The sequence below is a fragment of the Diabrotica undecimpunctata genome, chromosome 8 (assembly GCF_040954645.1).
Source record: "Diabrotica undecimpunctata isolate CICGRU chromosome 8, icDiaUnde3, whole genome shotgun sequence".
NCBI classification, from domain to species: Eukaryota; Metazoa; Arthropoda; class Insecta; order Coleoptera; family Chrysomelidae; genus Diabrotica; species Diabrotica undecimpunctata.
Window position 1 is genome coordinate 11,103,260 of NC_092810.1, and position 13,661 is coordinate 11,116,920.

The 13,661-nt window shown below is 34.7% G+C and overlaps 1 protein-coding gene across 7 annotated transcripts in view; it reads left to right on the forward strand.

Moving 5' to 3' along the window:
- LOC140447185 (uncharacterized) overlaps positions 1 to 13,661 on the forward strand; it is a 232,029-nt gene that overhangs the window by 117,594 nt on the left and 100,774 nt on the right. The window contains exon 1 of one of the 7 annotated variants that reach the window (XM_072539693.1): positions 8,822 to 9,132. The exons of the other annotated variants lie outside the window; for them this stretch is intronic. Coding sequence (XP_072395794.1) covers positions 8,984 to 9,132 — 149 coding nt within the window. The 5' untranslated portion in view covers positions 8,822 to 8,983. Of the gene's footprint in view, positions 1 to 8,821; positions 9,133 to 13,661 lie in introns of those variants that run through there. 7 annotated transcript variants of the gene reach the window in all.

Below are 13,661 nucleotides of genomic sequence, written 5' to 3' on the forward strand. Positions count from 1 at the left end.
TAAGGTGCATTCTGGTCATTTTTGGCTCATTTCGTGGTGGGGGTAAAACGGCTTATCGGATCGTGACGTGCGAGGTATCGATATAAAGGTGAGGTGGTAGCGAACATGTTTATTGATTTTTACGCACAACAGGCCGTTAACTTCAACTTAAATATGTATATACAACATTATTAACTGCTCTGAAGGACGTGGTGGACAATATTTCTCCATTCGCTTCTATTGTGTGCTTTTCTTTTCCAGTCCCTCACCTTCACGTGTTTAAGGTCTTCCTCCACTTTACTAATCCACCTCGTTCTGGGTCTACCTCTTCTTTTGGGGACGATTAGTTTTCTGGTTGCTAAAACGAACATTCTACAACAAAAATCAAACGCAAAGACATTGCCAAAACGGCACTATATCGTATCTCTGTTGTTATTGTTCAGATCGTGACGTATGAGAGCTCTTTGGAACGGGGAGGAGATAACGAATACGTTAACACAAAAAACAAAGACAAAGAGATTGTGTTTGATTTTTTAGCATGTTCGTTACCACCTCCCCTTTCCATCGATCCGATAAGCCGTTTTACCCCCACCACGAAATGAGCCAAAAATGACCAGAATGCACCTTAGCGATTTCCCATGTTAATTTCCGTAAGAGTTGGCCCCGTTCCCGTGCCCTTTACTTATAGAACTCTAATATACCTGTAAGAATGTTTTAAGCTTACGTGATAATTACGTTTATTGATTTGTTCGTCTTCACATTAATTTTAAACGAACAAACTTTGTACAGGTTACATCTACTAAAGTTTTGTATCCGAGTAGGACTTAAACGTTATTAAACATCAGTTAAAACCGCGTACAATACTGAAACTTTATTAACTACTTCCAAATACATATTTCAAGCTTTGATATTTTCTGAAAAGTTTGTTGAAAGTATGGGGGGAGTCTATATTAAATATTCTATGAGTTTGTCGTCGTGACATTGAAAATTGTCGACTTTTGTTTGTACACAGTAATTTTCGTGTTTAATATTTTAGGCATCAGCTGGTAACGAGTTTATGTCAAGATCAAAGTATAGTGTTTAGACAAAGGTCATTGTTTAGAAAAGCAAGTTTATTATTTCAGATCCGTTTATACTTTTACGTTTACACGGTTTTGCTTTCTTAAATTTTACTTAAATGTCGTATTACGATATTACATGTCTATTTTTTCTTAGTTTTATGATTTAATTATCCTTATTTGCGCAGTCCGAAATGATCCATAATGCATTAAGGATTACGTTTTTATTTGATTACGACTAATCAAAGAATCTATGTTAGATGAGAAGAACACCGAAATGCTATCGAAAGGAGAGAAAAAACGTGGTCCCTTGCACAACATGTCTCAAATACAAAGAAAAGTGATACAGTAGGCGTTTGTTTGCCTATCTATCTGAAAGACCATATTATTCAGTGGAAGAGTTTCTTAACGAATAACTAAGAAATTACAGTACGTTTATATACAAACTATTTTTATATATATTTGGGTATCACGTGCAGCAGCGTACACTTATTCATAAACTGGTTCGTAAGGTTTTATTATGCAATTTGCAATTTAGTGAAATTTTGCAATGGATTGTATATTTTATTATCTTTTATTTTGTGATTCTGTGGTATTGAAGATTTATGTAATTTTAGTAAATTTTACTTGTTATTACTTTTTTTTTGACTTCTTGTAAGCTTTGTCCATAAAATTGTACAATTTTCAGTAACAATAAAGCATATTTCTATTCTATTCTATTAAATTTCATAGTTTTGTATAACTCAGTTTTTTATTGGAAATATCACTTACTTCTGCCAAAAAAATTTCATAAATTTAATTCATGTTCTATTTACACGAGGTTATTCATAATTACAGGAAAAACATGTTTGGCGGTTTCTGTTAAATTTTTGCAATCCAAATTTTATACTCGAAACGCTGATTAAACTGCCTCAAATACAAATATATGGCCATATTCCTGTTTTATAAATTTTATAAATAGTTTTAATGACTTAATATATATATATATATATATATATATATATATATATATATATATATATATATATATATATATATATATATATATATATATATAGCGTTATTGCGTTTTTTTTTAATAAAACAAGTGTTTTTAATATAAGAATAGAAACATAATAATTTAACATAAAAGCTATGATGAAAACATTTAGTAGACAACTTAAGTATTTAAACTGTCTGGCTTGTACGATTTCTTGTCCAGCTACATACTATATCTTTGCGTTTGGATAATTATGTTTACCTATAATCCTCGATTTTGTCTTCTGATAATTACTTTTAAACCCAAAGCTTCACTTGCAGGATTTAGATCATTTAAAAGACATGAAGACTACGTCCGGTTCGGCGACTTGGTGCTCAAGGGGTTGGGCCCTACCTGCCCGAGTTTTTGGGGTTTTTTGTTAGTTTTTTTTTGTTGGCTTGCTTAATTTTTTTTGGTGACCGAGGCCGGTTTTTGTGTTTTTTGATTTTTTTTGTAGGTAGCCCTGAAACAAAAAGTCATAATTAGTACAATATCTACATTATAACATTGAAAAATATATACAATATGTGACAATATAACAATATAGAGTTTGTCCTCTTAAGGCAATTGGCCCCACGTTGTATTTAGGGATTGTCCACAAGTGTTATGAGCTACAAACTATCTTTTTGTGCGTTGTTATTGTTTTTAGAAGTGTTTTCTCTCTGGTGTTTTGTTTTCTCTCTGGTGTGATTTTTGATTTTCTCTCTAGTATTTTGATTTTATTCTACTATTTGTTGTTTGGGTCTTTTGTGCTTTCATCTGTGGAAAGCGTCGTATTTCATGATCTCTCGCAATGTGTGACTGGGATGATTCTCTATCTCCGCGAACTTTTTCTTTGCTTTTTCTTTCATTATATCTTCTTCTTCTTCAGTGCCTTATCCGGTCCGGATGTTGGCGATCATCAAGGCTATCATGGTTTTGTTGACTGCTCTGCGAAACAGCTCCGCTGAGGTCATCCCAAACCATTGTCGGAGATTTTTCAACCACGAGATACGACGGCGTCCCGGTCCTCTTCTGCCAAATACTTTACCCTGCATAACGAGTTGAAGAATTCGATATTTTTTTCGTTCCGCATCACGTGGCCGAGGTACTCAAGCTTACGTTGTTTAATTAAATTAAGCACTTCTTTTTCTTTTGTCATGCGCTGTAGGACCTCAACGTTGGTGACATGGTCCACATAAGATATTTTTAGTATCCTTCTGTATATCCACATCTCGAAGGCTTCGATTCGTTTTTCAGTGGCTTGCGTCAGTGTCCAGGCTTCAACTCCATATAGTAACACTGGAAGAACGTAGCACCTCACTATCCGCATCTTGGTTCCCAAACTGAGATCACTGCAGCACAGCAAGGATCTCAACTTAATAAATGTAGACCGTGCCATTTCAATTCTGGATCTGATCTCTTGAGCGTAGTCCCATTGTACGTTGAGGGTAGTTCCGAGGTAAGTGAATCTGTCGACTCTCTGGATCTCTTCGCTACCTGCCATTAGTGCCCCGGGATCTAAATTTGTACGGCTGACAACCATGAAATGAGTTTTCTTAATATTAAGGTTCACTCCGTTTGTTACTCTGACAGTTCGCACTCGGTCTAGTAAGGCCTGCAGATCGCTTAGGCTGGTTGCTAGTAACACAGTGTCATCGGCGTAGCGGATATTATTGATGTATTCACCGTTCACTCGGATTCTCATGTCTAGATTTGTGAGGGCTTCATTAAAAATCTCCTCAGAGTATATATTGAAAAGAGTCGGCGATAGCACACATCCTTGCCTTACTCCTCGCATGATCTTCACTTGGTCGGTCAGCTGGTCTTCGACCTTGACTTGAGCACGCTGGTTCCAGTATAAATTCATGATGATCCGAATGTCCTTCTCATCCAATCCTACTCTTTGTAGTGCGGTGACCATCTTCTGGTGCTGACAACGGTCAAATGCCTTGGCGTAGTCAATAAAACAAATATAGACATCACAACTGACATCATTCATTATATCAGTCACTCTGATTTGTTGTAGTTCTCTAAAGAGGAATCTTTCTGCAACGTATCTCGGTACGTTGACTGTTTCTTTTAGGCTGTTTTTGTGTGCCGCTTTTATTTTCTTTTTTGATGTATTACATATGTCTCCCCATGCTAGAGATGCATATCTTAGTATAGGAAGAATAATACTATTTAATAATCTTGTTTTTGTTTTTATTCTAAGTTTGCTTTTTCTTCCTGCTAGGTCTCTTATTGATGCTCTTGCCATGTTGGCTTTTTGTACTGTAGCGTCTACATGTTTACTAAACGTTAGGCCTGTGTCCATGATTACTCCAAGGTATTTTGCTTCGCTTTTCCATTCGATGGGAATATGTTGCACAGTCACCTGTTCTTCTGGTTGTTGGTGCCTTTTTTTGAAAAGTACAGCCTGTGTCTTTTCGGAGTTTATAGCGATTTTCCATTTTAAACTCCATTCTTCTATGTCGTCTAGCAGTATGTAAGTTGTTTACCGCTATATCTACATTTCTATGTTTGGCCGCTATCGCTGTGTCGTCAGCATAGAGGCTTAGTAGTGTACCTGGTATTCTAAGTATGTGTGCTGTGTATATCGTGTACAGTAGAGGTGACAGTACCGCTCCCTGTGGCATTCCAGCCTCCGGGTTCCTGAGTTCGGATAGGACTTGTCCTATTCGAACTCTGAAACTACGATTGCTCAAGTACGAAGAGATTAGTCTTGTCATTGCTCCGCTGTAACCGTATCTTCTCATTTTGTAGATTAGTCCTTTATGCCAGACTCTGCCGAAAGCTTTGCTTACATCTAGAAAGGCAGCTCCTGTGAATTGTTTATCATTAAATCTAGCTGCTATGTACACTGTTAGTCTGAGTACTTCTAGCTCACTGGAGTGTTCCGATCTAAAACCGAATTGGGCTTCGGGTATTATGTCTGTCTGTTTAAGCTTGGAGTCTGCTGAGTATTACTCTCTCTATAATCTTGCTGATTGCAGGTGATCCCGATCGGAAGATGCGCTGCCTTTTTATGCATTTCTTGATTGCATCTCCGCAGTAATCTTCCGTCGGAAGGTCAATGAAAACATAATTAATAAAACTCTTTGTTATTGGCCAACCAGAGTGACAATCTTCGCTGTGATTGGCCACTCTAGCGACATTGTTTGGGGAAATAAGTACGGCCTGATGTGAGCTTTTGAAAACGTCAGCCTTATCGTGTGGATTATTAAGAATGATATCGTTTATCGAATCAAAGCTAGCAAAATGAGATTTCTCAGAACAATGAAGACTTTTAAAATTAAATATAGAAAAAATTGTTATCAAACAAATCATTTTGCTCGAGATAATTTTCTTATATAATAGTGGTAAAGTTAATTATTTGCAACATGACATGAACTTTTTTATTGTTAAATACTCTTTTTATATACTTTGTAATTGTTTCCAATATCCATAAAATTTCATACTATCCCATAATGCTTTTATATTAAGAAAACGTGTGGCACGTTCATTTACTCTGATAAAGGTGGAAGCAATTACGAGTTCGTTTTAGGACATTTTCTATTATCCAAGCACAATCAATTTGTTCGCATTGGACATTTTCCTCGGATTTTCCGTTTTATTTTAGATAGGACTGTCATAACACTTTGCGAGTTATCCTCTGAGTGCGCGTTTCCGGGAATACTTTTTTTAAAAATAACACATCCGGAATAAAAATGAGAAAATCCTACCAGCTGATTGCAGTTAGTAGACGAGCATCAGCGGCACGCGAATGATTTTCTAGTTTTTTATAGCTCCGTGATGTGTTTTGTGAGATTAGTGTGTTGTTTTACAAGGTTACATCGTTTTTATTGAGGACTAAAATTTAATAAAAAGTAAGTTTGTTTAATATTTTACCTACTTAATTTATGTCTACGTAATATTATCATCACACTGACTAAAAAAAGTAAGATGAGCATTTATAACACCATAATTAGGCCAATATTATTATATGTAGGAGAAACAATGACGATGGTTAAAAAAGATGAAGAAGACTTAAGAAAAGCAGAGAAAAAGATTATGAGAACCATACTAGGACCAATCAGAACAGAGCAAAATGAATATAGAAGCAGAACAAATGCAGAAATTAAGGAAGAACTTAAGGAAGACATCGTAACTAAAATAAAGCAATGCAGAGTTAGATGGTTAGGTCACATTTGGCGAGCAGGCGATGAGGCAGTGACATAGGCAATGATAAAATGGAATCCAGGAGGAAGAAAGAGAAGGGGAAGACCGAAATCAAAGTGGCTGCAAGAAGTTGAAGAAGACCTCCAAAGGGTAGGAGTCAGAGAATGGAGAGGAAGAGCTAGAGACAGGAAAAAGAGAGAGATATTGTCAAGAAGATAAGATAAACAAAAAAGACTGATCCACTTAAGAAATAGGATCTAGAAAGCATTTGCGGTTTAACCCCACACTGGGGTGTATAGCCATTATATATATATATATATATATATATATATATATATATATATATATATATATATATATATATATAATATTATCATCATGGGGGTAGTTTAGTCATAAAAAAACAAAAGCCAGAATATTGGTTATATTGTGTTTACACAATGTGTAAATTGTACTTTGAGAACTGTTTTCAAAGTAGAAATAAACTTACTCAACTAAACGTCAAAATAAAGGTACTTTCAATTTAAATTGTGGTTATTTCCCATTAAAAATAGTAGATACCGTAAAAATGCAACAATAAAATAATTTCAGAACCATACTGACAATTCTGGTTTTACAAGACCTTTCATCATCATTATCAACTAGCCTCTAACGTCCACTGCTGAACATAGGCCTCTCGCATGCTTTTCCACTTAGTCCGATTTTGCGCCATCTGAATCCAATTTGTAGTCACTCTTTTTATGTCATCTGTCCATCTCGTTGGGGGTCGACCTCTATTTCTGTTAGCTTGTATTAGGAGTCTCCATTCCAAAATTCTTTTTGTCCACTCAAGTGATCTTGCTACATGACCTGCCCAGTTCCACTTTAGTGTTGTTATCCTTTCAATAACGTCTGCTACTCGTAATCTTTTGCCTATAGTAGCATTGGGTATTCTATCACGTAGAGAAATCCCTAACATTATTCTCTCTATTGCCCTTTCCGCAACTTATAGTTTACTCACTGTTGTTCTTGTGAGTGTTAGGGTTTCTGCTCCGTAGGTCATCACTGGCAAAATACACTGATTAAATACTTTTCTTTTCAGACACATTGGAATCTTAGACCTAAAAATATCCTTCATCTTTCCAAATGCAGCCCAAGCGAGGTTTATTCTTCTTTTCAGATCGATTGTTTGGTTGTCTCGACTTATTGTGATCTCATGGCCCAAGTATTTATAGGAGTCAACTGGCTCAATATTTTTTTCTTCTACCTTTTTGTGGCAGTATGGAGTTCTTGGAGCATTATCTGTGTCTGATCAAAGCTGTCTGCAATAAGAACGATATCGTCTGCAAATTTAAGGTTATTTAAAAATTTTCCATCTACATTGATGCCCTTTTCGTTCCAATCTATTGTTTTACAAGCGTATTCTAGTAAAGTTGTAAATAATTTAGGAGACATGTTGTCTCCTTGCCGAACGCCTCTTTCAATACGAAAGGTCCCAGTATCTTCATTAAGTCTTACACAGGCTGTAGCATGCTGATAGATGTATCTGATGAGGGATATGTATCGGTGATCTACATTGTGTTAAAGCTTGGAGCATTTCACTTTGATTGACCATATCAAATGCTTTTTCAAAGTCGACAAAGACAAGATTCAGGGGTCTATTATATTCAATGGTTTTTTCAATCAACGACTTAATGGTTTGCAAATGATCGTTTGTTCCGTATCCAGTTCTAAATTCTGCTTGACAAGACCTTTACAATGACATAATTCCTAACAAGTTTCCTGATAACATAATAACTCTGAATATTTGCTTTTTTACTTTCAATTATTACTATACCTTTGACCAGGAGAAAGATCTGGCTGATTAAGTTTCTTAGGTAAGCAGGTGGACCGAGTCCACCTAATATATTTATTATTTGTTTATATAGTGTGTTGACCAAAATTATTTAATAATTAACTGTTGGTATCTTTCCTTGCATTTGGTCTCAGAACCAAAATATTTTTCCTTATCTTTTCTTCTTTTCTAGGTTTCTTAATTTTCTCCTTAAACCCTTATCTTATCTTATGTTTGGTAATTTTACCCATCTATCTTTTTGTTTATTTCGGTATCTTTTCTAATACGTCTTATCCTGTACTATCTTTACTTATTTCGTCCGTTGGACCATTCCCGGTTCCAAAAGCTAGTTTCGAACCCACGACTCGCTCTCCACCAACCATCTGGCCGCCGTCCGCAGTGTCTCCTTTGTTGACCTTTCTTGCACCATCCAAAAAAGGTTTCCGAGGTTACAGTATATAAGATGGGGCCATATCGAAATATCTTCAAAATCTCATTGACAATTAAAACAAGGGCACTCGTCGTCGATAATTTTACTTATATAATATTTTTTATTGAGTAAATTATCAAATTATCACAAAAAATGCGATAAAGATTAAGCCAGATAGAAAAGTTTGTGTAGAATATTAACTTCTACCGAATTATTAAAACATTATCCTCATAAATCAATATTTTTTTAGAACGTAATTTTCTAAATCTGAGTTGATTCATCAACATTGTAAATACTTTATCAAGCAGATATTAAAACATCTGCAAAGATTACCAGGTAAACGCATTTATTACCAAAACGTAATAATATCAGTAAACACGTAGATAAAGCAAACGTCTGGTTCACATATATTATTGATATATTTATACCACACAACAAAATTAATCTTGCAAGTTTCCCGTCTTACTAAAGGATAGTTTATTTTATTTTTGGATCTTTATCTGTGATAAGTAGTTCCGTTTTGGGATTTTTGTTTTATTGTGTCGATGGAGACCGCAAATGTAACACGGTACCAGTTTGTGAGCTTTCGCGGGACTATGGTGAAGTTTAAGCAGAAGCTGAAGCGAATTTATATGATAAACAGTGTGAATAGTTATGCGATTGAAACTGCGTCCATTGAAAGCAGTGGATCGGAGTAAGTCACGCTTGATATAATTATATTACAGCACCAAACGGTGTTAAATATATGTATAAGATTTTTATGTTTTTTAAATTAAAATTGACAGTAGCCGTAGTAGGTATAGCCATACAGGATGGATTTAGTAGCTACACTAATTGCTATGAGTTGCAATAGTTTACAATCTATTAAAAAGTTTAAAATTTGAAATAGTAGTACTTTAGTTAGAGGAAAGGCACCAAATTTGAGACACTTGTTTTTTTTTTGTTTTTTTTTTTTTTTTTTTTTAAAAACAAATATAAAACAGAATATTCAAAAGTTTTTAAAACATTTATTTCAAAAACTTAAATTTAATGTTTCTAGAAACCTAGAAACGTCAAAAAACTGTCAAAGTGTTTAGACGCATTTCAAAGTTTCTCTTAAAAATTTAAATATTTAAACGATTATTTCTTCAGTTCTGAACATGTAAATAGTGAATTATATTAAAATCAAAATCATGTTCGAGTCTAATCTAAAATAGCTCGCAAAGAAGTTAATTTTATAGTGGTTTAATAACTTAAGAAAAGTAATTAAGTATAAAAGTGAAAGTGATTTGTATACTGAATATTGGAATCGTGAGTAGATAACGTATACTTTTTTCATCTATTTGGATTTATATATTTAAGTAAACAACTGCAATCAGTTATAAGTATTATCCAATTTACATGAACTGGTATCTCAACGAAAGCTGTAAAACAGCACCGGTTTTAGTCGGATTTTAAAATCCATTTAAAAGATGTCATCTTCCAATCAGCTACCACAAAATGCATCATACTCAAAAGCAGTTAGTCAACCACGTAGTATATTAATCCCAAGCAGAGATCAAGCTATTTTGTTTAACACTCTAGAGAATTGTACAATTAATGACTATCTTGAAGGATTGAGTCAGCATATAGAACCGAAAAATATAATTTTCGCATCCCGTATATCAAACGGTAGAATATGCATATATCTATCATCCAAAAACCTAGTAGATAAATTCATAGCAGAAACAAAGAAAATAATAGTAAATGGAAATATACTAGAAGCGAGAAGATTAATAACTCCATCAGTCCGCTTAATTCTGTCCAATGTATGTCCAAGCATACCTTCTAACATAATAATGGACGAATTAATAAAACTAGGTTTAAATCCTCTCTCAGACATATCATATCTACGGATAGGAGCAACCAACCCTGCCTTTAGTCATATTCTAAGCTTCCGAAGACAAATTTTCGTTTCACCTTTTCCAGACAACTTTGTACTACCTGAATCTTTTATTATCGAGTTGGAACAAACATCATACCGCATATTTATAGCCCAAAACGAAAATTGTTTCAAATGCAAATTAACTGGACACCAGGCAGCTAATTGTCCAAATATTTCACCTTCTAACCATCCTCACAATGATAGTGCAATGCAAACAGAAATAAGACAAAATTCATCAATAAATCATACTCAACAAGATAATCTACAAAATACTCCCGCAATCTCAAATACCACTCCCTCCACACTTACTACGTCTTCTCAAACCACATTACAAAGAGTAGCAATCCCAAATTTATCAATAAACCAAACCCAACAGTGCTCACTACAAAATACATCCATACATTTGACCACTTCTTCAGTTAACACTACAATCGCAACACCTACATCGTCTGATTCATCCTCTAATACCCAAAAACATAAATCAACCTTACCCGAAACAAGTCAACACTTACCTTTAAATAAAAATACACATTTGAATTCTTACGAACCCCAAGTAACTTCGAACAAAGCAACCGGAAAAAGAACCCTAGAAGATGCAATCACGCCACCCTCCGAAGAAAACTTTGAAAAACCTAAGCTTCAATTAAAGAAAAAAACCAAAACTGATGACAAAAACTTAAGAAATGATATACCAAATCTCCAAACATTATTGGAACCAGTTAGAGAATATGTAAAAAGGGAAAAGCAATTGTTAAGCTTCGATCAAGTAGTGGATCTATTCGAAAATATACAAGGATCAAAAGACATAATCAGCGTAACAAAATTGTACTCAGAAGACTCTTATGTACTTATAAAGTTTCTAACGGAATTACATTCATACTACATCGACAAAAGAATGAAAACCATAAGCACCAAATTAATACGAAAACTTGGCAAACACATAGGTTTACTCTCTACAGTGAAAACTTCATTATCGGAAGAAGATTCCGACTCATCGGTAAATAATTCCTCTAAAGAATAATAATATCACTGTTGACTTCATGTCTGTTCCATCACAAGTCTTAGGAAAAAACATGAATATTAAAAAACACAATAAGTTATCTTAAAGACTCAGAACTGTATCAATTATTGTAATTTTTTCTACCTTTACCTGTATTATATTTTTTAGGTCGCTAATAACCCTTGTGGTTGCAGCGTAAATAAATAAAAAAAAAAATTTCTAGAACACAACAAAAAAAAAATAAATAAAGCGAATAAAACATATATTTTTGTAAAAAAATACATTTAATTTTTTTGCGACATTTAATATTAAAAATAAAAGGTGCCCTAATTTGGGATAGCCAGGTATCTAAACTTGAGACATGTACCTTAATTTAAGATACTATTCAAAAAAGCCCTTTCCTTCGCAGAAAAGGCAAATAAATGTGCTGGACTTTATTTCTCCACAGTCTTCATGTGCCCACCTGCCACATTGGTAACACTTTGCCCATCGTTCGCCATATCTCATCATCATCATCATCACTGGCTCGACAACCCTTTTTGGGTCTTGGCCTGTTCCAGGATTCTTCTCCATTCTGATCTGTTTCGGGTTTTTTTTCTCCAGTTTTTTATTTTTAAGGTTGCTGTTTCATTTTCTATTTGTTCTAAGTATCCCAGCTTCGGTCTTCCTCTTGTTCTTTTTCCTACTGGCATCTGTTTGAATATTTTGTTTGGTATTTCGCCTTCTTCCATTCTTTCTACATGTCCTATCCAACACAGCCGTCCTATTTTAATGAATGTTCGCCATATCTATGGTCGGAAAATTGGCCGGTGCAAGATAAACATTCGGCTTCGTTTTTTCCACTTTCGTTGGACGATGAATCAGCTAATGGAAAGTCTTCACTGCTATCTGAGCTTGAACTCGAAGAAACTTTCCGCTTCCTTCTTGATGTTTTGCTTTTTTATGTAGAAAGTTGACCTACGTCTTCATCTGCTATTTCTTCTTCGGGCGTTGCAGTTTTTATTTTATCTAATACCTTTTGTTGAACTGTTTTTTTTTCTGGAGTAAATACACAATCCAAGTTTAGCTGGGGTACTAGTTTTTTTGCTTTTTTCTTCTGCAAAATTTGCTCTAAATCTTCTTTGTAGGGTGTTAGAGTAATTACTGAAGCCTTGCCTGATCTGGCATGTGTTTTTTTTAGTGGTATCTCTCTTGTATGTAGGGATTGGACAGATGTCTTTCGGAGAAACAAGTTGTTGATGAGGTATTAGTGAACTAGGAGTTCTATGTTCTCCCATTGGATGATTTGGTTGTTCATGGTTTGGTTCTATTATTTGTTCGTCCCTTTCGTTTTGTGTTTTTAAGTGCTCTTGAATTCCAAATTCAAAGTCCCTAAAAATATGGCGACAAATAGGGACCAGTCCAGTTTTTCGGAAACCATTGCAAGATATTTCCATCGTCGCAGCTTTGTTATACGCTTTACAAAAAATACTGGCAACGGCATAAGGCGACACAACACGCAACTGATTTTATCTAAGCCAGTTTTCTATTTCTTGTGCGTATTAAGTTTTCAGCGGTGCCATAAAAGCAACATCCAACGGTTGCATTTTATGTATAGAATGTGGTGGGAAGCAAATAATCGTCACATGATTCTGTTTGGCCAAATCTATTAGAGCAACGTTTCTCGTATGAGAATAGTGACCATCAAGGACGAGAATAACAGGGTCTGCAGCTGAAGGTTTAGTGAATTTTATGAAATGTTGAAGCCATCTAGTGAAAATATCGGAAAATATATTCAGGTGTTTTATTTCCATTACTTGTTCAATACTGATGCCATCAATTTCTATTTTACATCTGGTTGGTTCTTTGCTGACTATTATTGTGTTAGTTTTTTGAGATGAGATTGTCATATTAAATTCTTTTGCTCTTATGTTAAATCTGTGGACCAGTCTTTGCAGACTATTTTCATCTTGGGCTATCAATATTGCGTCGTCTGCGTAACAGAGTATTTTTATTTCTTTGTTTTCCATTTTCTATTCTCTTCCTTTGTTAACGCTTTTGATGATTTCGCTCTTTGAAACGCTCTTTGTCCATTTATTCTGACTTCCATTTTGTTGTTTTGGTAAATGTTTTCGATAGTTTATACAGGGTGAGTCATGAGGAACTTTACATACTTCTACCATATGTAGAGTCCCTCAGGGAGATATCATGTGGCCACTAAAAAATGTCAACTCCTCTTCTTTATTAATTAACAGGGTGATTTGTGTAATTGACCATTTATTTCATTTTACTGCAGTGTTTATACGGCTCATTTGTTTTTTTTTAATTATTGCATGATACA